General features: G+C 35.6%; 1 protein-coding gene and 1 pseudogene across 1 annotated transcript in view; one reads left to right on the top strand and one right to left on the bottom strand.

The window, feature by feature from the left end:
- Positions 1 to 24,519, top strand: part of CEP57 (centrosomal protein 57) — a 51,883-nt gene that overhangs the window by 24,507 nt on the left and 2,857 nt on the right. Inside the window, exons 5-10 of the mRNA XM_045818239.1 lie at positions 9,625 to 9,741; positions 10,594 to 10,671; positions 15,313 to 15,420; positions 15,922 to 15,999; positions 23,208 to 23,449; positions 23,765 to 23,909. Of these exons, the coding sequence (XP_045674195.1) occupies positions 9,625 to 9,741; positions 10,594 to 10,671; positions 15,313 to 15,420; positions 15,922 to 15,999; positions 23,208 to 23,449; positions 23,765 to 23,909 (768 nt within the window). The remainder of the gene's footprint in view (positions 1 to 9,624; positions 9,742 to 10,593; positions 10,672 to 15,312; positions 15,421 to 15,921; positions 16,000 to 23,207; positions 23,450 to 23,764; positions 23,910 to 24,519) is intronic.
- LOC123805573 lies at positions 20,092 to 21,537 on the bottom strand (annotated as a pseudogene).

The following is a 24,519-nucleotide window of genomic DNA, read 5'->3' as shown; positions in this document are numbered from 1 at the left end:
CTCTTACTCTATTTAACATACTACCCTTTAGGTCCATTTATATGGTCACAAGTGGCAATATTTTGTTCTTTTTATGGCGGAATAATACTCCATTTTTGTGTGTGTGTCTCCTTTATTCAGTTCATCTTTTGATGGACAGCTAGGTGATTTCCATGTTTTGGCTATTGTAAATAATGCAGCAGTGAACATAAAGGTGCATATATCTTTTGAATTAGTGTTTTCATTTTAGGGTTCTTATTTCTCCACATCCTTACTACCGTTTGTTATTTGTTGTTTTTTTTTGATACTACCATTCTGACAGATGTGAGGTTATAATTCACTGTGGTTTTCATTTGTATTTCCCTAATAGTTACTGTTGTTGAGCATCTTTGCAGATGTTTCTAGACAAAGTATGTCTTCTTTGTAGAAATGTCTATTTAGGTCCTCTGCTCTTTTTAAAATAGGACTATGGGTGGGGTGTTTTTGTTTGTTTTTGTCTTTTCTTATGCAGAGTTTTATGATTTCTTTAAATATTTTAGATAGTTACTCTTACTGGCTATATACTTTGCAGATATCTTCTGCCATTCAGTTCTTTTGGTTTGATGTAATCTCATTTGGTTAGTTTTTCTTTTTTTGCCTCTGCCTAAAGAGTCATTAAAAAAAATACTGCTAAAACCAACATCAAAGAGTTTATTGCCTATGTTTTCAGGAGTTTATGGTTTCAGGGCTTATATGCAAGTCTTTAATTGTTAAGGTTGCTTTACTTTGCCTATGCTGGGTCTTCTATGATTTTATATAAATTCTAGGATTATTTGTTCTTCTGTGGGAAATGTCTTGGTATTTTGAGAAGGACTAATTTTTTAATCCACGAACACGGTATATCCCTCCATTTATTTCTGTCTTCAGCTTCTTTCATTAATGTTTTAAAATTTTCAGAGTACAAGTCTTTTACCTCCTTGGTTAAATTTGTTGCTAGATATTTTATTCTTAATTTCTTTTCTGATAGTTTGTTATTTGTGCACAGAAACACAACTGATTCATGAATATTAATTTTATATCCTGCAACTTGACTGAATTTATTTATTAGTCCTAATGCTTTTTTGGTGGAGTCTTTAGAATTCTTTTTACATGTTATTATATGTCTGTATGGTTGAGGATTTTACATGTATGTTTATCTGGGGTATTAGCAAGTAACTTTTAAAATACAACTTTAGTTTTGGTGTTAGGGTAATGCTGGCCTCATAGAGTTTAGAAGCATTTCTTTCTCATGTGTTTTTTGCAATAGTTTGAGAAGGACCGTTCTTATTTAAAAGCTTGATAGAATTTACCTGTGAAGCCTTCTGTTCCTGGAATTTATTGTTGGGAGTTTTTTGATTACTGCTTTAATTTCATTTACTAGAAAATGGTCAGTTTGGATTTTGTTTCTTCCTCTTTTACTCTTGGAAGGTTGTTGTTTCTAGAAATTTACCCATTTCTTGTCCAATTTTTTGATCTATAATTGTTTGTAGTATTCTCTTATGATCTTTGTATTTCTGTGGTGTCAGTTTTCACTTTGGTTTAATTTCTGATTTTATTTGGACCATTTCTCTCCCCCCCCCTTTTTTTTTTTGGTATGGCTAAAGGTTTATCAATTTCATTTATCTTTTCAAAGAACCAGTTTCATTGATCTTTACTATTGCTTTCTTAACTTTTTCACTTATTTCTGTTTGGCCCTTTGTTTTCTTTCTTCTAACTTAGAACTTTGTTTTTTGTTTTTTTAAATTTCCTCTCTTTAATTTCTCCTCGACCCACTGGTTAGTCTCTGAAGTGTTTGTGTTTCTTGCAGTTTTCTTATTGTAATTGATTTCTAGTTTTATATTGCTGTAGTTGGAAAAGGTGCTTGATGTGATGTCAGTGTTCTTGAATTTATTGAGACTTTTTTTGTGTTCTAACATGTGGTCTATCCTGGAGAATGTACAAGTGTACTTGAAAAGAATGTATGTTCTAAAGTTTGGGGATGAAATGTACTGTATGTATGTATTAAGTCCATATTATTGAATGTGTCCTTTAGGCCAGTGTTTGATTTAGTTTTGGTGTGTATGATGTATTCATTGATATAAATAGATTGCTAATGTTCCCTATTTCAGTTTTTTCCCTTTATGTCTGTTACTATTTTCTTTATATATTTAGGTTGTCCTATACTGGGTACATAAATATTTATGATTGTAAACTTTTTTGGAGCATTACCTAACATCCTTTGTCTTTCATTAGTCTGTTTTAATGTCTATTTTGTCTTAAAGAAGTATTGCTAACTCAGTTTTCCTTTTGTTTTCATTTGCATGGATCCATTCCTCGAAGTTTCTGTGTCTTTTGTTATTTGAAATGAGTGTCTTGTATCTGGAAGGCAATCAGCTACCCTATGTCTTTTGACCGGAGCTTTTAGTCCAATTACATTTAAAGTAATTATTGATAGGTATGTTCTCATTGGTATTTTATTAATTGTTTTCCGGTTATTTTTGTAGTTCTCTATTTCTTTCCTCTTTTGTTCTCTAGTGGTTTGCTGGTTTTCTTTAGTGTTACATTTCGGTTCGTGTGTGTGTGTGTGTGTGTGTGTGTGTGTGTGTGTGGTAGGTTTTTGGTTTGTGTTTACCATGAGGTGCATATATATTGATCTGTGTGTATACCAGTCTGTTTTTAATGGATAGGCTTTAAGTTTGAACACATTCTAAAAAGTGCCACATTTTTATGCCCCCCACATGTTTTATCTTTTTACATCATATTTTAGATCTTTGTGTGTATCCCCTTACTACTTATTTGCAGTTATAGTTGGTTTTACTATTTTTCTCTTAACCTTTCTACTAGTTTTTTAGGTGGTTTATCCACTGCCCTTTCTATATATTTTCCTTTGCCAATTAGGTTTTTGTTTTGTTTATTTTCTTATTTCTGATTATGGCCTTTTCCTCTATTCTCACAAGTTCTCTGAGCATTTTTATCACCATTGATTTTTTTCCAGATAAATTAACTTACCTGTGTGTCATTAGGGTTTTGGGGCAAGGGTTGATTTTGCTCTTTCATTTGGAGCATATTCCTCAGTCTCATTTTGTTGGTCACACTGTGTTCGTTTCTATGAAGTAGGTGAAACAGCTACCTCTCCCAGTCTTACAATCCTTTGTATTTCTGTGTTATCAGTTGTAATCTCTCCTCTTTTATTTCTGATTGTGTTTATTTGTATCCTCTCTCTTTTTTTCTTAATGAGTCTGCTTAAAGGCTTGTTGATTTTGTCTGTATTTTCAAAGAACCAGGTCTTGGATTTATTGATCCTTAGAATTGTGCTTTTAGTCTCTCTGTCATTTAATTCTGCTCTGATCTTGGTTACTTCCTTTCTTCTACTTGCTCTAGGCTGTCTTTGTTGTTGTTCTTCAAGTTCTTGTAGGGGTAGAGTTAGGTCGTTCATTTGGAATGTTTCTATTTTTTTTAGGTAGGCCTGTATGGCTATGGACTTCCCTCTCAGGACTGCCTTTGCTGTGTCCCATAACTTTTGGGTGGTTGTGAGTTCATTTTCATTTGTTTCCAGAAACTTTTTGATTTCTTCCTTAATCTCATTCTTGACTATTCATTGTTGAATAGCATGCTATTCAATCTTCATGAGTTTGAATATTTTTTAGTTTTTTCCTTGATGTTGGTTTCTAGTTTCAGTCTCTTGTGGTCAGAGAAAATGCTTGATATGATTTCAGTTTTCTTGAGTTTGTTGAGGCTTGTTTTATGTCTTGTCATGTGGTCTATCTTTGAAAATGTACCATGTGCATTTTTAAAGAATGTGCATTTTGCTTCTTTGGGATGTAAGACTCTGTATATATCAGTTAAGTCCATTTCATCAAGGCCATTGTTCAATGCCGAAATATCTTTGTTGATATTTTGTTTGATCTATCCATTTGTGACAGTGGGCTGTTGAAATCCCCTACTATAATTGTGTTGCTATCAATATCTTTCTTGAAGTCCTCCAAGATTTTCTTTATGTATTTGGGTGCTCCTATGTTGAGTGCATATATATTTACAATGTTTATGCCTTCTTGATGGATTCTTCCCTTGAGTATTTTGAAGTGTTGTTCTGGGTCTCTTTTTATGGCCCTTTTTTTTTTTTTTTTGAAGTCTATTTTGTCTGATAAAAGTATTGCTACCCCAGCTTTTTTTTTTCCCCCTTTCCATTTGCTTGGAAAATTTGTTTCCAGTGCTTCACTTTCAATCTGTGTAGGTCTTTTGTCCTGAGGTGGGTCTCTTGTTGGCAACATAGGTGTGGGTCATGCTTTCTTATCCATTCAGTTATTCTATATCTTCTGATTGGAGCATTTAATTCATTTATGTTTAAGGTTATTATTGATAGGTACTTTTTCATACCTGTGTTCCTCTCTTTCTCACTCTTTTCCTTCCTTTCCTTAAAGAAGCCCCTTTAGCATCTTTCAGAGCTGGTTTGGTGAAGATGTATTCTTTTAGACTTCTTTTGTCTGGGAAACTCGTTGTCTGGGAAACTCCTTGTTTGGCTTCCATTTTAAATGAGAGCCTTGCTGGGTAAAGTAGCCTTGGTTGCAGGCCTCTGGTTCTCATTACTTGGAATATTTCTTGCCATTTTCTTCTGGCTTGGAGCATTTCCATTGAGAAGTCAGCTGCTAGCCTTATTGGGACTCCCTTGTATGTTACTTCCTGTTTCTCCCTTAATGCCTTTAAGATTCTCTCTTTATCTTGGAATTTTGCCATTTTAATTATGATGTGTCTTGAAATGGGCCTCTTTGGGTTTCTCTTGATTGGGACTCTGTGTTTCCTGGATTTGTGTGACTTTTTCCTCTCATCAAATTAGGACATTTTCCATCATTACTTTTTCAAATAGGTTTTCTATCCCTTGCTCCTCTTCTTCCTCTTCTGTTATCCCTATTATATGGATATTATTACATTTCATGTTGTCCTGCAGTTCCCTGAACCTCTCTTCATCTTTTCTGAGCCTCTTTTTCTTTTCTTGGTCTTTCCAGGTGTTTTTTTTCTAGCTTGTCCTACAGCTCGCTGATCCGATCCTCTGCTTCATGGAGCTTGCTTTTGATTCCTTCTACTGTGTTCTTTAGTTCAGAAATTGTATTCTTCATTTCCTCTTGGCCCTTGTTGATAGTTTCTATTTCCTTTTTCATGTTGATATAGTTTGCAGTGAGTTCACTGTAGTTTCCCTATAGTTCTGGTAGCTCATTGTGAGCTCGTTGAGCTTCCTGATAACCATTGCTTTGAACTCAATATCTAATAGTTGAGTTGCCTCTATTTCATTTAGCATTTTTTCTGAGGCTTCCTCCTTTCCTTTTATTTGGGGATTGTTTCTTTGTCTTCCCATTATTTGTGAGACTCTCTTGTTAGCCTCTGCTTCTTAAACTGATCTGTTCTGACTCCCTCGGTTTCTGGTGTAAACTTCTATGGTAGAATACCTGTGAGATTAAGTGATGCAGTTCCTTGTCTCCTGAGCTCGCTGGTCTTGGGCTGTTTTTTATGTTGGCTCTCTGTATTGTATGTCTTTGGGGTTTTGATTGTTGTTGCATCTTTCTTTGGTGGGTCCTTCCCTCCAGCTGGTTAACTGAGGACCACTCCACCCACCACGTCTTATAATCTGTTGTGCAGGTGTGGACAGGTTGAGTTGAAGCTGATTCTTCTCTGTGTACAAGGTTTTGAGGCTTCTCTCTTGCTTTTGTTCAGTTCTTTGTTTTGGGTGATTTCTCCACCATTTAGTTGTATTTCCAGACCAGTCCTGGATTGAGGTTAGTGTGGCTTCCACACCCTCCTTCACCTTCTTCCGTTGTTATCTGTTGGTGGTTCCTTTGTTGATGAGTTTCCTCTTCCAGCAGGTGTACTGGTTGGTGTTCACAGCTCCCACCTACTCATTTTTAGTGTCCTCTACAATTCTTGATCTCCAATCTTCATATATGCTGGGATACCATTGTCTTTTAACTCTCTTCCTCAGAAGATAAGCTAGGTGTTTCACCCGAACACAGGGGCAAGTGGACTCCCAATTTGTGGCCTCTTCTCGGAAAGACTTCTAGCAGTTCCCCACTGTTTTGACAGATGTTTTAGGGTTAATAGATTTCTTTCACATTAAAGCCTAGGTGCCCTTTAAACCACTGGTTTGTTTGCTGTGTCCCAGTGCATGCAAATCTGTGTGGGCCTCTCAGTGATCTTCCTCCATCCTGTAGGTTTCTGCATCTGGGGTACATTCTCACTGTTGTCACATCTCCTCTGTCTCAGCTACCCTTCTCTGTGTGGTTCCACTGTTGTTTGTTGGGCAGAAGCTGCTCAGTCAACCTCTTCTGGAGGAGTTGCTCTCTGTATAGGTATATCTAGATATTTAGTGTGTCCATGGAAGGAGCTGAGTTCAGGGTCTTCCTATGCCACCATCTTGGACCTGCCCTCCACCCATGCTTTGAAAAACGGTGTGTATACCTTTGCGAGAAGATCTGCAACGTGTGTGTGTGTGTGTGTGTGTGTAATGTTTTTAAATATCTCTTTTTCTTATGAATCTGGACTTTGAATTCATGAACACCATAATTTCTGGGAATCTTAATTTTATTATGCAAGATTTGAAGTTTTATATGTTTAATATTTTGCTTAGATGCTCTGCAGTATGAAAATTTTTGTGCTTTATACCTTCAGTCAGCTTTCTATGAAAGTTAGAGATATTAGACCTACAAGAAATATTTGAATAATTACACAGCAATATTTGAGAAGATGGTTTACTAATTCTCATGTGCATTATAGGTCTCTCTTGTATGGTATTGGGTATATATTTTAGTGATGCTATTTTTTGCTTCCAATTGGATCTTCTTTGGTCCACTTTTGATGCACCATAAGTTTTTACTCCTTCCTTTTATTTTTTTAAACACTACAACTTTTTTCAATTTCTTCTTAATTATCTCATGTCTTCAGAATATCAATTCTGTCATTCATTGCTTCTGTCGAGTCACTTTATGGGGATTTTTTTCCCATAGGAAATACATATATATTTATATTTTTTTATGATACACTTAATATTCTTCCAAGTTTTTTTCTTTTCCCCTGAGGCATTTCATACTTAACTAGTTGTGTTAACAATCTTAGGATGTAGTTGTTAATTTGCCTTTGCTAAGGCTTGATAATTTTCACGGTTCCGGTTCAGATTATGTTAATTTAGTGGCTGGGGGTTCTTGCATCGTGCAGATGGTACATTGCCTGAGACTTTTTGTCATGTGTATTTAATATATCAAGGTTCCAGTACTGCCTCATGTGGTATTTCACTTCCATGTCCCTTCACTTGCTTTTGAGTTCCTTTGTTTTTTTCTTGCATCTGGAGATTTTTCTTTTAGGCTTTCAAACTTAATTATATAATAATTTAGTGTTGCTGTGGTTTGTCTAACACTTGTATGTGATAGATTCTGTAGCGAAGGAGGGGAGGGGGGAGGGAGTGTTCGGTTCAATCTCCCAAATGCTTGGAAATGTAAAACATATATAGTAATAGAGTAAATCTCTTCATTGGGATATTCAGTTTTCAGGTTAGCATTTATAAGACAATAGTAAAATGTCTTGACAAATACAGGCATACATAGTTTTATTGCACTTTTTTTTTACTTAGTTTCAAAGATAGTATTTTACAAACTGAAGGTAAGACCCTTCACTAGCAAATAAATTACAGTTTGTGAAGCCTGAGATGATTGTTGGCATTTTTTTAAGCAATAAAGTATTTTTTATTGTTATACACATTGTTTTTTGGTTTCTGTTGTTTTTTTTTTTAAAGATTTTATTTATTTTTAGAGAGGGGTAAGGGAGGGAAAAACAAAGGGAGAGACACATCAATGTGTGGTTACCTCTCATGCACCCCCTACTGGGACCTGGCTCACAACCCAGGCATGTGCCCTGACTGGAAATTGAACTGGCAACCCTTTGCTTTGCAGTCTGTTGCTCAATCCACTGAGCCACACCAGTCAGGGCTAAGTTATATATACATTGTTTTTTTTATACCCAATGCTATTGTATACTTGATAGACTACAATTTTGTATAGACATAATGTTTATATGCAGTGGTAAACCAAATAATTCACATGGCCTGCTTTATTGGAATATTTGCTTTATTGCTTAAAGTATGGGAGCAAACCTACAAATTAGCCAAGGAATACCTGTTAGACATACATCATGTGTTTTATCACAATGTTTAGGTCAATTATAGACTATATACAATGGTGGTCCCATAAGAATTTAATGGAGTTGAAAAATTTCTATCACCTAGTAATGTTGTAGTTGCTGTAACACTATTGTGCAACAGATTACTCAGTGGTGATGCTGGTGTAAACAAACTTTTAATGCATTACCAGTCACATATGATTGTGTACAGTATATTATACTTGAAATTGATAATAAGTAACTGTGTTGCTGATTTATGCATTTACTGTACTATCCTTTTTATTGTTTTAGATTATACTCTTTCTACATATGAAAAATGAAAGTTTGCTATAAAACAAATGCCATGTTATGCCAGTAGCAGCTTCACATGTCCCATATTTAACACCTCTCTTGATTGCATCATTTTCTCTTGTGTTTGATTTACTCTGTTGTCTTGTACAGTAAAATGGTTTACAGGCTTGTAACCTAAGAGCAATAGGCTATACCATATATAGTGTAGGTCTGTGGTAGGTTATACAATCTAGGTTTATGTAAGTACACTCTGATGTTTGCACAATGACAGAGTCACCTAGTGATGCATTTCTAAGGACGTATCCTTGTTGTTAAGTGGTGCATGACTATATATAATAAATTACTTTGAATTATAGCCCCATTTAATTAGTGAATTTTAAATATTTTGCTTAATAGGAATGGTTCTAATGCTGGATAAAATATAATTTTTGCCAATTTTTAACTTGAATGTATTCTTTTAAAGGCAGTAAACTATCCACTGTGGTGGATAGAAGGAAATTAGTAGTTCACACAAATTCCTGGGGGAAAAAAGTTTGCTTTATATTACTTTGTCAAATTCAAATTTCTGATAGTATATTACCTATTGCTGTAGACTTGTATGTGAAGATATATACTCTTTACTAGTTCAGGTGTACAGTATTTGGTGATTGGGCTTTTTACCAACAGACCTAAATTAGCATACATCCACTTCTTACCTAGTTTAATAGTTCTCTCTGTGATTGTCAGTTCTTAAACCTGATAGGTGACAGTCTTTTTAAATTTTTGAACCTAACCTGGGAAAAAAAGAGATGTTTTATGTATAATTCAGAGGAAGTATAAATAATAAAAACCAAAACCATAATTATTGCCTTAATAAAGAGATAAACTATTTAAGAGAACTAGACTAATTGAAAGTGTGTGTAGCTTATTGTATGTCTAGTAAATATGCTATCTCAGAGTATAATGATAGTCTCACTATAATAGAACCAAATGTTATATAGTGAGAACAGGAGTACACTTATTAATTGATGTTTCTGCGGTTTCATCTTAATCTTTTTTTCCCCTAGAATTCCTCTATAGTATCTCAAGTTTTATGAAAGGTCAGGAAAAAGTAGCATATATTGTATTCTAAGTTACACTTGGTGTTGTTTTTCAGAGTGTTTTTTGTTTTTTTTGTTTTTTTGGTCAAATTATCATGCTGTATTTAATATTATTTACCAGGTTTCCCTAGAAAGAGAACGACAACATGATCAAACACATGTTCAGAGCCAGCTTGAAAAATTGGACCTTCTTGAGCAGGAATACAACAAACTTACTGCAATGCAGGCACTCGCAGAAGTCAGTGAATGTACTTTTCACTCATCAATGTATAATATCAGTTCTTTTGTAAAATTGCTCATTTTTTTCTAAGATTTTATTTATTTATTTTTAGAGAAGAGGGGAAGGGAGGGAGAAGAAAGAGGGAGAGAAACATCAGTGTGTGGTTGCCTCTCTTTCACCCCCTACTGGGGACCTGGCCTGCAACCCGGGCATGTGCCCTGACTGGGAATCTAACCAATGACCCTTTGGTTCACAGGTCAACAGCCTTCAGTCCACTGTGCTACACTGGCCAGGGCTAAAATTGGTCATTTTATAATACAAGATATTTATAGAAAGGTGATCTGACAACAAAGAAACAGAAATTTTTTAAAGGGAGAAATGTAATTTGGAGAGAATGTTCACATTTTAAAACCTTGATGTACTTGAAGAGTTTTGTTTTTTCTTAATGTTTGAAGATCAGATGTTTTTGAGTATTCCTAAGGCTTGTATCACTTGGTTTACGTTGTTCTGTGATCTAAGTTTAGTTTTCATTGATTCTCTTGGAAAGTGTTTAATACTAGTGACACTAATGTTTCAGATTTAGCTTCCATCTAACCTGAGTGCCTTCATACAGAGCTGGGTTCTTTGGCCAAAGATTTTACCCATAATTGTGTTGAACCTCTTAACTACCTTGCAAATGACTAATAATGAATCACAAAGGAGTGTCAGGGATACTGACTGGCAGGCTGAGAGCCATTACCAGAATGAACTAACAAGCTTGTATTTACTATGCTAAATATGTACTCATATTCCTCTGTTGCTATATTAAAATTTTACTAATAGACAATAAGACTTTTTCACTGTTAACACTTCGAATGTTTTTTTCACTAGAAAAAAATGGAAGAGTTGGAAGCAAAACTTCGTGAAGAAGAAAAGGAAAGAAAACGTATGCAGGCTAAAGCAGCTGAGGTACATTGAAATGTGAACATTTAGGTTCCTCATATATTGCACTACTCTCTTTATATGAACAGAGGATTAACTGTGGGCTTCTTAGGTTATTTATATTTTGGAATGGTCTAATATAAATTCTTAGATATATAGTTTAATATGTAAAATTGTAAGTATTTTTACAGAGTAAAAACTCGGCATTTCTTTAGAGTTTTTAAAAATACAATCAGTATTTTAAAAAATCAATAGACTAAAAAATATCAGACTATATACATAATAAGATATGTAAAACTTTTCACATGGGCCACTATTAGAAATATTTGAAAACCATTGTTCAATACCCTACTTATAGGTACTTTCTTTTCCTTGGTAGCCTCAAGACACCAAAACAGAAGTTGAGGTAATGGGCTGCCCCAATAGCTATTGCTGTACTAATTCACCAAAGCTACCATATTAGGAAAATGAGTTTGCTCACTCATCTTAGATTTTTCTCCTATTCAATGGCCACTAGGTAGAATGGGTAAGGCAATGTGGATTCCCCAAAACATTTTATATACGAAAACCAGAACTGCATTTCCAGAAGAATTAGCAGTACTTCTGTACCCAGAAAGTCTTATGTACAGGCCCAATAAAAAACTTAATGTTTATAACTGTTGATTCTCTCCCCTTAGGAGCTTATTTATTCAAATGTCTCCCATATATTGCCCTCCCAGTTCCAGTCTTTTTTTATATGTATAACATTTGCATGTATTTTTTCTCATTATAAAATTAACACAAGAAGCAGGGCCTGATTCCAAAACAATTAGGAATGGAGGCTTTGTAGTTCAGGCTATGACCAGATGCCTGAGATCACTCCATGAGTGTGATCACAGGACTAGAACCATTCTATTAATCTCATCTTTGTTACCTTGTCTGTTCCTCTTCCTGATTTCCAGAATTCACTGACTTAGCATACTCTCTTTCTATTAAAGCTGATATATTTTTCTCATATTTACCTTTTGGTCAATTTGTATATTTTTCCCCTCAGTGTGCTTTCTGAGTTATGTAGTCAAGTGGCTTTATTTTTAACTGCCAACAAATTTTGAAATTACTTGGTTTCTCTGCCAATTTCACTTTAATGTGGGCCACTTACTATATCTACATTTCCTCACTTGTAACTTGAAACTTATAGGTTGTGCTTTATATATCTTGTGGTGAGTCCCGTTGTACATGCAATACAAAATAAAACAAGTTCATTATTTTATTAATGTGAAAAATTATTTTATGGTATTTTTGCTTTTTTATTTGGCAGGCATAAGAGTAGGGACCAAATCAATTATTACTGATAATGTAATATCGGTAAAGGTTTTGAGTTCTTATGGTGAAACTCTTGTAGTGGAAGAACAATGGCCAGGCGTCATGGTAAGTGGTTCCAAGTCTAGGTCACCCTAATTTGTATAGCCTTAAGCAAGGTATTTAACCATTCAGGACTCCAATTTTACCAGTGATAAACTGATCTTCATTTTGTATCTTCTTAGTGTTAGATCAAACAAGAGAAAAAGATAATTAAAGCACTTTGTTTTTTTCTTTTTTTTAAGTATTTTTTATTGATCATGCTACTAAAGTTTTCCCCCTTTACCCACCCCTGCCCTGCCCCGCCCCACCAGCCCTCCAGCATTCCCCACCTACCTTAGTTCATATCCATGGGTTGTACACTTAAGTTCTTTGAGTCTTGTGTTTCCTATACCATTTTTTTTTATCTCTCCCTGTCTATTTTATGCCTACCAATTATGCTTCTTTTTCCTGTACCTTTTCTCCCCTATTCCTCCCTTCCCCCTCCCCACCGAAATCCCTCTGTGTGATACCTATTTATCTGATTCTGTTCCTGTTCTGGTTGTTTGCTTAGTTTTTGTTTTCTCTGTTTTTCTTTTCTTTTAGGTTCATTTGTTGATAGTTGTGAATTTGTTGTCATTTTACTGTTCATATTTTTCATCTTCTTTTCCTTAGATAAGTCCCTTTAACATTTCATATAATAAGGGCTTGGTGGTGATGAACTCATTTAAGTTGACATTATCTGGGAAGCGCTTTATCTGCCCTTCCATTTTAAATGATAGCTTTGCTGGATAGAGTAATCTTGGATGTAGGTTCTTGCCTTTCATGACTTCAAATACTTCTTTCCAGCCCCTTCTTGCCTGCAAGGTTTCTTTTGAAAAATCAGCTGATAGTCTTATGGGACTTCCTTTGTAGGTAACTCTCGTTTCCTCTTGCTTCTTTTAGGATTCTCTCTTTGTTTTTAATCTTGGGTAACTTGATGATGTGCCTTGGTGTGTTCCTCTTTGGGTCCTCTTTGGGACTCTCTGGGCTTCCTGGAAGTCTATTTCTTTTGCCAGCTTGGGGAAGTTTTCCTCATTATTTGTTCAAATATGATTTCAATTTCTTGCTGCTGTTCTTCTCCTTCTGGCACCCCTATAATTTGGATATTGGAATGTTTCAGCTTGTCCCAGAGGTTTATAAGACTCTTTTCACTTTTTTGAATTCTTGATTCTTCCTTCTGTTCCAGGTGGATGTTTGTTTATTTCTTTTGTTCCAGATTGTTGGTTTGAGTCCTGGTTTCCTTCCTGTCACTGTTGTTTCCCTGAGTATTTTACTTCCATTCACTTTGGGTATCCTTCATTTGTTTTTTCACTTTTTGACCAAGCTCAATCAGATCTGTGAGCATTTTGATTACCAGGGCTTTAAATTCTCCATCAGGTAGGTTGGCTATCTCCTCATCACTTAACTCTTTCTCTGGAGTTTTGCTCTGTTCTTTCATTTGGGCGATATATCTTTGTCTTAGTGCAGCTAATAAGTTGTAAGGGGGTGGGGCCCTAGGTATTCATTCACCTGGGCAAGGCAACCCTCTTTGACCTCAGAGCTGCCTATTGGGGAGGGGCCAGAGAGGGAACAATGCAGCCCACCTGCTCATCTCTAGAGCACTTTTCAACAGACTCTCTTGAGTGAGACTGGGAGTATCTCCCATGGGGGCAACTCCCTCCATAGTCTACCGCCACCTCAGAGACTCAGTTTTGCCTTCAGTCAGCCCCTCCCTTGCAGGGTCCAGCTGCATTACTAGTCTGGCTCTAATTGACTTTTTCTTTAACTGCTTGTTTGTCTGAGTTCCATGCAATTTGATTTTCTGGTGCTTTTGGTTTATTGATTTTAGATTGATTGTTATCCTCCATTTGGTTGTGCGAGGAAGCAAAGGTTTTCTACTTACACCTCCATCTTGACTGGCACTCCTAGTTAGAGCACTTTAAAATGTTAAAACTCTGCCACACAAATATGTGACAGCTTCCAGGAAGAACTAAAAAGCTGAAAGTTAAATTATTGGAAAAAATTGTTCTTTTGTATACTATTCAAACTCATTGGCTTTTTAGGTCTTCTAGAATAGTAATATCATGTTCATTGAATTATATTTAATCAGTTTACTCTTTATAAACAGTGTTAAATGTGTGGGAATTTAGATGCTCCTGAGAATGAAGATTCTATATTCCTTTGTCATTGAACAGAGCCTTTCCCCGGAGAATTCAGTCATTGAGGAAAGTATTAGTAATGATCTAAGTATTTTTTTTAGATTTTATTTATTTATTTTTAGAGAGAGGGGAAGGGAGGGAGAAAGAGGGAGAAAGAAACATCATTGTGAGAAATGTCAGTTGGTTGCCTTTCATACACGATCTGACTAGAGGTCAAATCCACAACCCAGGCAAGTACCCTAACTGGGAATCAAACCTGCAACCTTTTGGTTTGCAGGATGATGTCCAGCCAAATGAGCCACACTGGTCAGGGCCTAGTATTTCTTTTAACTAATCCATTGGTTCTAAATGTTTGTTTCAGCTCCATCTTAATTTTCCAAGGAACTTTAAAATACTTTTAAATACAAATTTTCCAAACCTGGAAGGTTCAAAATCATGAGGCCTGGAGAGGAGCAATCTGACTTTTTCTCATAATCTTCAGACTATTTTGATACACAGGCAGGTTTGAAAACCACATCTAGATGAATAAACTTGTAAATGTGCATGTGTGTATTAAATTCTTTAAGTAAAGTTGTAAGTTGGTTTAGAGAAAATAGCCCTTATTTGAAATCCTTAGTAATCGCTTGTGGAATTTCTACCATGTAGACGGAGATTATTTTTAATGCAGTTACTAAGCTTCTGGATTAAGGAGCTTGACATTTGCTGACATACCTTCCAGTTCTTTGAGACATAAATTTTCAGTCTTTTTTCTTATCTTTTAAGTATATGAGTTTTTAAAAGAGAAAGAAATGTGTTTTGCTGTCCAGCTGGTTTTGTGTCTGGCACTGTTGTAGATTCTGTGTGAGAAAGGAAGAAAATACTGAAGCATAAGTTTGCAGGTAGATTTAGTGCATTTAACTCATTAGCTGCAATTTATGGAGCCAACTACAAACAATGAGCTATAATAGGACAAATTATAACACTGCACTTCAAGATAAATTGAGATATTGGTTATTCATTTAAAATGTTTGACAGGTATTGACAGATTGGTTGAAGACATAGTTATACAGCTAGAATGTATTTCCTAGTCTTATTTTACTAAGTGTAGGTTTTGTAGGCTTTTACATGACAAATCTCAAATCATAACTTTTATTTCTACAGCATTAACTTCAGGCTCTCATATTTTTTCTAGTTGCAGACAGGTCTAGAAACAAATAGACTTATCTTGGAAAATAAGGCAACTTCTTGTGTTCCCAGTACAAGAAAAATTAAAAAAAAGAAGTCAAAACCACCAGAAAAGGTATGAAAACAACCAGTAAGTCAAAGTACTAATTATCGTTGGGTATAATTTATATGAAAACACTCATTAACCATGTGGTACTGCAACCTTGGATGAGCACATTAAACTTCTTCATTCTCAGTTTCTTCATTGGGAAAATGGAGATGAGTAATACCTATTTCTCAGTTTTTACCTGGTAGTGAGGTAATATATATGAAAGCATTTTAGAACTATAAAACACTGCGTAAATGTTAGTTGTTAATATTGAATATTGCATGAATTGCCTTTTGCACTTAAAATGTTTTATACACACAACAGTAGACTGTAACTGCTATTTTGTCAGGTACCGTTTTTTCTTTCCTAGGCTAGGATGCTTGTTGACAAATATTAGGATCTTGAGACCTAATGCCAATATTGATGAGGCAAGTAGTAGACCAGCATAAGCTGAAGATTCAGGTTAGTCATGTATAGTTAGCTTTTATTGTCATGTGAGTAAAATTGTTTTTTTTCCTCTCTACTCAGAAAGGTTCTAGGAATTATTTTGCTGCACAACCACATTATAGATTATGCTTGGGTGACATGCCATTTGTAGCTGGAAAGGTGAGTTGATTGAACTTTGGATTTTTGAAAATTAAAAAAAATTTTTTTTTTGTATAATTTAGATCTTTGCATTAAATGTACTCATTTGTGTATATACCTGTAAATGGTGGAAACATTTTCTGTTCCTTTATCATTGTGGATCATTGTGGATCATAGTGATGGGAGAATGAGATGGAAAAACGTTTTATGGGATTGGGGAAATGGGGGGTGGAGACAACGGGGACACTTGAAAGCAGATAAAGTATTTGTGGAATGGAATTTACTAACAAAATAGAGACTGGTTTGGAGAAGATGTGGTTGCAGAGGAGGGTCAAGGGAATAAGAAACAGTATCTTCATAGCATTGAATGTTTAGTATCAATCCTATTGATTTATATTTAGATATAGATATATTTAAATACGTAAAAATCACATTCTGTTTATCCTCACTTTCATATTACTCATAAGACTTATTTTCCAAGAAGCACTTGTACATGAACTTGAATCTTATGTTCTTTTAGTGCTTAAATGTAGAGATGATAATTTTGTCAAATATCAGCAAGTACTGAAATTTCTAGTAAGTGCTAAGTGTTATGTTAGTTTATACCACTTTTTTATTAACTGCTTGTATTGCTGGTTTCACATATAGATGCCTTGAATATCCAACTAGATTGTGAGTTTAAGAGGCCTTGGGAGTAAATTTTAATTTTATTTGCCATATTTATTTAATTTTAATGCCCCCCGCCCCCCCCATCCCCCAATCAAATCCTCACTGAAAGCTCGGGGAATAGACTATTTCCTGGGTTTTCCACTTGCCCTTTACAGATGTGTGAGGCACAGAGCATCTGAAACAAAGTATTGCTGTTGGCTCTGCGCTTCCCTTACCCTCTGCTCACTCCCCTGTTGGACTGCAGACTATCTTTTGACCTATGTTATTTTCTTGATCGTTTCCTCCTATCAGGCTTCTTTTGTTCACCATAGAACCTTTGCTTTAGGTTGGAAATAGTTTCTCAACAGATGACCAGTTGCATCAGGATCACTGAGTATGCATTTGAAAACGCAGATTACAATCCTACTAAATCTCAATATCCTGGATGTGAGGTCTAGAAAATACTTATGACTGTTCCCTAGTCCCAGTCTAATGTTCAGTTTGATTAGAGACTCACTACATACTTCCCTGTCCACTCTTTTCATTATGTAAACATCTGGAATAATGATTGCATATTCTATTCAAATCCACCTACTCATGAGACATCATTATACCTCAGACATCCCATCATATTTCTAGACAGCTTTATTTGAAAGTTCTTGAGTTCAAGTCTGTCACTGTATAAATTCTATTCACAGGTCTTTTTCTACTCTTAGGGATTCACATGAAACATAAATGAACTCATGACTATTGTAAAATTTAAAAAATTTTAAAGATAGTTTTATCTTTATTCTCACCTTTTTACTCTATAATAGGTTATAAGTAAAGACGACATTTTCCTCAGCTCTTAATCCTAAAATGTGCTTTATGAGTTTTCTTATTGTCTCATCATTCTTTTTCTTCTAAACTTGAATATAGCCCTCTAAATGTGGTGTGGCTAGCACAGAATAATAGTCTGTCCATATTCTGGACAGTCTGTTAACTCAGCCTCGTGTCATGTATGTTATGGGGGAAGAAGCCACACCATCCCTTTCACTCATTGCTTCTGTAGTCAACTGAAATTACAGATCTGTTACTGAATCTTTGCATCAGCCTCTCTGGGTTCTGTACTTGTGGAATTGATTTTTTTATATGGACTTACTAATGAAATGAAGCTCTGTAGGCATAGATTCACCCAATCTCACATTAGATTAGAATCAAGTTCGGTTTTCCATTATATTTATATTATTTTCAAATTTAATTGCCTATCTTTGGTAATTCTCATTGATGTCATTAATACAAAGGTTGAACAAGACAGGTTCAAAGACAGAGCTTTTCAATCTGAGCTCCCATTTTGAAGTTAATTTATATTTTTGGGGAAATATTATTCAAACAACAGAATGTGCTGCCACCTAGCTGAGTGTTTCTCAAACTATAGTGCAGGACCAATTTTTGTTTTTAATAATACGTTATCATAGAACAATACTTTTGTAAAATGCAACAAAAATTAATTACTAGATGACTGAAATTAAAAACACAAGTCCCAATGTTTAACTACTAGATTCAACAGACATAAAATTACATTAATAAATAACAATCAGAAAAATAACAGGAAAAAGATTTTCAAAAACTGTGTACTACTTGAGTGTGTGTATATAAACAGTATGATGAATACATATCACAAGTTATGAGCGCTGTAGTGTGATTTTCCATATTCAACATATTTTCACATGTATTATGTCAATGTTTAAAGTTGTGAATGAGACATGAATTTGTATCCTGGTAATCAAGTTTGTATTGATGACATTAGTTACCATTTCTAAACCATTTGATTGTAGTTGAATTTAAATTATCTTGATAAAACATGGATTAACTTTTTATTTTGAAATGATTATAAATTCATAGGACATTGAAAAAATAATATAAAATGGTCATGTTTAGCATTCATTCAGCTTACCCCAATAGTAACATAGTACCTAACTGAAGTACAATATCAAGGCCAGGAGATTAACATCATCAGTACAATGCACAGACCTTTCAGGTTTCTGTAGTTTTACATGGACTCCTGTGTGTGTGTGTGTGTGTGTGTGTGTGTGTACGTGTGCACGCACACACACATGCAAATATGCAAACACAAGTCATTGCAGTTTTATCATGTATATTTGTGTAACTACCACCATATCATATCTACAATTTTGTCATTTCCAAATGTTATATAATGGAAGCATACAATTACAGGATGTTTTGAAATTGACTTTTTCACTCAGCATAACTTCCTTCAGATCCATCAAATTATTATGTATTCATAGTTCTATTGCCAAGTAGTATTCCATAGTATGGACACACCACAGTTTGTTTGCCCATTCACCCACTGAAGGACATTTGGGTTGTTTCCAGTTTTTGGTGTTTCCAAATAAAGCCAGTATGAACATTCACGTACAGGGTTTTGTGAGGGCATATATTTTTATTTCTCTGGGATAAATATTCAGGCTTTTAACTGTTGGATTGTATGGTAAGTGTATATTTAGTTTTTAAAGAAACTGTTCAACTATTTTTAAGTAGCTGTATCGTTTTACATTCCTAGTAGCAGTGTGTGAAAGATGCAGTTTTTCTCACCATTTAATATTGGTATTACCACATTTTATTTCAGCTACTCTGATTAGTATTTTGTGAGACCTCATTGTGATTTTGATTTGCATTACCCTAATGACTGATGATGTTTGAACATTTTTCATGTGCTTCTGTGCTACTCATATATCTAGCAATGTGTCTATTTACATATTTTGCCCTTTTTAAGTGGATTTTCTTTTTTACTGTTAGGTTTTCAGGGTTCTTTATATATATATATATTTTTTTTTTTGTAGGTACAAGGCATGTTTAAGATACATGGTTTGCAAATATATATTCTCCTAGTAGTAGACAAAATGTAACTAATTGTATTTTTGCTTTTATGGATTGTGCGTTTGGTGGCATTTAGTGTCATGTCTAAAAACTCTTTGCCTAGGTCTGTGTTGTATAGATTTTCACTTAGGTTTCCATCTGTGTTTTATAGTTTTGTATTTTATATTTAAATCTGTGAACCACTTGAAATGACTTTTATATGTAGTATGAAGCTGTTAGGTCAAGAATCATTTTTTATTCTGTTTGATATATGTGTTTACCTCTTTGCCAGTACACACTACCTGGATTGCTGTAGCTTTGTATAGTAAGTCTTAACATCAGAGAAAGTGATTCCTCCTATCTTATTTTTTTTTCAAAATTGTTTTAGCTTTTCTAGTTCCTTTGTCACCCCATATGAATTTTAAAATAAACTTCTCTCTATCTTAAAAAGTAATCTTACTGGATTGTAATAGGAATTGTATTACATCTGTAGATCGGTTTGGGGAGATTCGGCCTTTATTTTTTATTTATTTATTTATTTATTTAGCCTTAAAAAGTGACATTTATTCAAAGGAAAAAAAAATGGCATGTCCATCCCTTGGCTCCCTTCCTGCCCCCCTCCGGCTCCTCCTCAGCCCCACAAGGGCTGAACCCTGGCTGGGATGAGGTGGTGGGCCAGCCCCTCTCAGATGAGGTCAGCAACATTGAGGGGCATCTCCTCAATGGAGGTGTTGTAGAAAGTTTTGATGTCTGACAGAGTCCTCTTGTCTTCTTCTGTCACCATGTTAATAGCCACACCCTTATGGCCAAAATGTCCACCCCGACCGATTCTGTGGATATAATTTTCCCTGTTGGTGTGAAGGTCGTAGTTGATGACTAAAGAAACCTGCTGCACATCAATGCCTCTGGCCAGCAAGTCAGTGGCAATCAATACTCTGCTAGAGCCAGAGCGGAACTCCCTCATGATTACATCTCGTTCCTTTTGGTCCATATCTCCACACATGGCAGAGACGGTGGAGTCTCGGGCGTACATCTTCTCGGTGAGCCAACCTTCCTTCGAGTGTTGATGGAGATGACTTCCTGGGTAATGGTGAGGGTTTCATACAAGTCACACAGCGTGTCCAGCTTCCACTCCTCTCGTTCCACATTGATGTAGAATTGGCGAATACCCTCCAGAGTCAGCTCTTCCTTCTTGACAAGAATCTGAATAGGGTCCCTCATGAACTTCTTGGTCACCTCGAGTACATTGGAAGGCATTGTAGCTGACAGCAAAACCACCTGGGTGTTGCTATTCAGCTTTTGGAATATGTCATAAATCTGGTCCTTGAATCCACTACTTAACATTTCATCAGCTTCATCCAGTACAAACATCTTGATGTATTTGGGAGACAGGTATCTGCGGTTAAGCATATCAAACACACGGCCTGGGGTGCCCACAATGATATGAGGAGCTTCCATCTGCAGTTTCTGTACCTCAGCACGCACGTTGGTACCCCCAGTGCAGGCATGACAGGAGGCACCCATGTAATCTCCTAAAGCCATGACTACCTTCTGTATCTGCTGTGCCAATTCTCTAGTGGGTGCCAGGACCAAGGCCTGGGTGGCCTTTAGGTCCAGTTCAATTTGTTGAAAAATTGATATGGCGAAAGTGGCTGTTTTTCCTGTTCCAGATTGGACTTGAGCGATCACATCATAACCCTTGATACAAGGAAGAACGGCTCACTGCTAGATGGCAGAGGGCTTCTCAAAACCACAGGCATAGATGCCATGGAGGAGGGACTCGGAGAGGTTCATGTCATCAAAGCTGTCAACAATCTCATTCCAGTTACTCTCAATGATGCCTTCAGGCCCCATTCCCTCGGGGCCATTGTCTCTGGATCGGGAATCCTGACTTGCAGACATGATCCTTAGAAACTAGGGCCGAGATTCGACATCGTTGAATCTTCCAGCCCATGTGTACAGTATGTCTATCATTTATTCACATCTTTGTTTTTTTCATTAGTGTACGGTTGTTGACATAATAGTTCCATGTGTTTTACTAGCTTTATACTCAATTTGGGGGGGTTGATTGTAAATTGTATTTGGTTTTAATTTCTGTTTCTGTGTGGTCATTGCTAGTATATTTGTTTTTTGTATGTTGGTCTTACATTCTGTTACCTTGCTGAATTATTAGTCCTGGGAATTATTTTTTGGCTTACTTAAGATTCACTATGTAGAGAATCATGTCCTCTCAAAATAGGGACAGTTTAAATTCTTCCTTTTTAATTTCTATGCCTTTTATTTCCTTTTCCTGCCTTACTGCACTGGTGAGGATTTCCAGTATTACGTTGTGTAAAAGTGATGAGAGTCGACATTCTTGCCTTTTTTCTGATGTTAAGGTGAAAGTATTTAGTCTTTCACCAGTAAGTATGATATTAGGTATAGTTTCTTTATCAGTGCTCTTTATCAACTTGAGGAAATTTCCTTCTGTTCATACTTTCCTTAATGTTAATGCCCAGAATGGGTATTGGATTTTTTCAAATGCTTCATCAAATGATGTGATTATACATTTTTTTATCCTGTTGAGGTACTGGATTACATTGATTGATTGTCGAATTTTGAATTAGCTTTGCATTCCTGGGATAAGCTTCACTTGCATGTGATGTATACCTTTTTGTGTAAATTGCCAAAAGCAACTTACTACCTAACAATAGAAACTAGGATTAGAAAGGAACATATATTTAGCTTAGCACAATGGTTTCCAAACCTCAGAGTCAACTTGTAAGTCTTAAAAATAAGTATTTCCAGTCCATTACCCCACACCGATTGAGTTTGGAGTGCAGCCTAATAATCTGTGTTTTAAATGTGTTACCTGGATGATTCTTTTGGAGCCAAGTTAGCTCATCCATCGATTTGTGAGTTGAAATAGCATGTTAAAATGACTTTCTAATCCTCAAAACAAAAATTTTGAGAAAGCTACCAGGTTTTTTGTGTTGATTATATGACACATGACCTTAGTGCTTTCTACTATTTGAGGATAGAGAAATGAATGCAATAACATTCCATATCACCTGGAAGTACATACACTGTTTAATAGGTGAAACAGACATAAGTATAGTATAGGGCTATGTATCCTGTAATAGCACTAAAGGCCAGAAGTGATCTGAGTTGGACAAATTAATTACTTGGAGGTTTTAAGGAAATCTTTAAAATTATATACTTGAACTGGGTTTTAAAGAATGGTATAAAAATGTCACACAAAAGAAAATGGCATGTACAAATATAGTTTATTCAAATAATGGAGAGAAATTAGGAGGGGGAACATGAGGCTAAGAAGTATAAATTGCAGCTCAGTTGATGTAGAACCTTATTTTTTATGTTGAGTTTGTCACCAGTGGGCTTAACATCAGAGGAATTCAAATAGGACAACAACATGATCAGGATATTTTAGGGTAGCAGGTAGTACTGTGGAGTTAGAGACTAGAGAGGCTGGGAAAAGAGAGGCCAGTTAGGATATTCTTTCTATGGCTAATAGAGGTGGGTGCATAAACCAAGTGAATTGACAGTAGGGTAGAGAATAAAAGGACAGGAGATATTTCAAATGTTAAATCCATAAGATTTGGTTATTGATTTAACTAAACTAGGAGACATATCTTAGGCTTTTGGAGGGGAGGTAGGGGCTCTTTTTTTACCAAGGTTAGGGAGCAAAAAAGATGACTTCAAATTACTTCATTTTTCTTCAGTCCACCAGCCCCAGTCATGCCGTGGTAGCCAATGTTCAGCATGTCTTGCATCTAATGAAGCAGCACAGTAAAGTCTTGTGCAACGACCGAGTCATCAACAGTGTTCCTCTGGCAAAGCAAGCATCTTCACGAAGTGGTAAAAGTAAGAAGTTGTCAGCAACACCTCCCTCGTCTAGCAGCATTAATGAAGAGTTGTCAGAGGTCTTACAGACTTTACAAGATGAATTTGGTCAAATGAGCTTGTGAGTTTTAGATTTCTTATTTTTTAGTTATATTTAATTGTTAAAATCTTGTTTTAACTTTGATGACTTCATTAGTCATATCTTTTATTTGTTCAACAAATATTTGTGGAGCACAATCCTTGCACCAACACTGAGCAACTTATTAGGACTTTAGCAAATGCAACTCTTATTATCACTGATAATTTATAAATGTGTTACTCCATTAAAAAAATGGAGACTTTTTTAATGCAGAGAGTGACATGGTGAGTGACATGTGTGGACCTAATGATGAAAACATAGGAAACTTAACCAAGCCCTGCTTTTGTTTTCATGTAGTGATCACCAGCAGCTTGCAAAACTTATCCAAGAATCACCAACAGCTGAACTGAAAGACAATTTAGAGTGTGAACTGGAGACCTTAGTGGGAAGGATGGAGGCAAAAGCCAATCAAATAACTAAAGTTCGAAAATATCAAGCTCAGGTAACTCAGGTTTCCTTTACTCATTTCTAACAATTAAGAAAGAAAACAAACAACCCTGTCTTCAAATGTAGTAATTGACGACATTGTGAGCATATCATAGATAGGGAGCCAAAGCAAGTTTTTTTTTTTTTTACTGTAGACATTTGTTAATTTGATTTATTATTAAGAATTGGTGTTAAGTTGGCTGGGGAAAAAGAAACTGTCTTGTGGTCTCTTAGAATAGATTTTTATAATCTAAAATACATCTTTTAAATAGTGAACATGTTTCATATTCTGATCTTTACATGAACAAACTTTTAATTTCTGTGGTGAATATAAATGGTTCTAAGTTAACCCAGGTTTTTTTTTTAAAAGCACCTAGAAATTCTCATTTCTAAAGGAATAAGTCAGTTGTTACTAATTACGTTCAATTAATAAAACAATCATCTATTTAGTTATCGACTAAGTGCAGTACGAGGTCACACTCCAGAGTTTTCATCTGGAGAGAAATGTCATGATTCATGTATGGAAGAGATTACGATGACTGTGAGGAGGGTCAGGGGGATGGTGCATAGAGGCCGACAGACCAGTGAGACCATTAACCATACCTCCATCAGAGGTCATCAGTGAA

The sequence above is a fragment of the Phyllostomus hastatus genome, unplaced genomic scaffold (assembly GCF_019186645.2).
Source record: "Phyllostomus hastatus isolate PE091 unplaced genomic scaffold, TTU_PhHast_1.1 phas_scaffold_317, whole genome shotgun sequence".
Lineage (NCBI taxonomy): Eukaryota > Metazoa > Chordata > Mammalia > Chiroptera > Phyllostomidae > Phyllostomus > Phyllostomus hastatus.
Note: the sequence above shows the minus strand (reverse complement) of the source record. Positions and strands in the feature narration are given on the sequence as shown.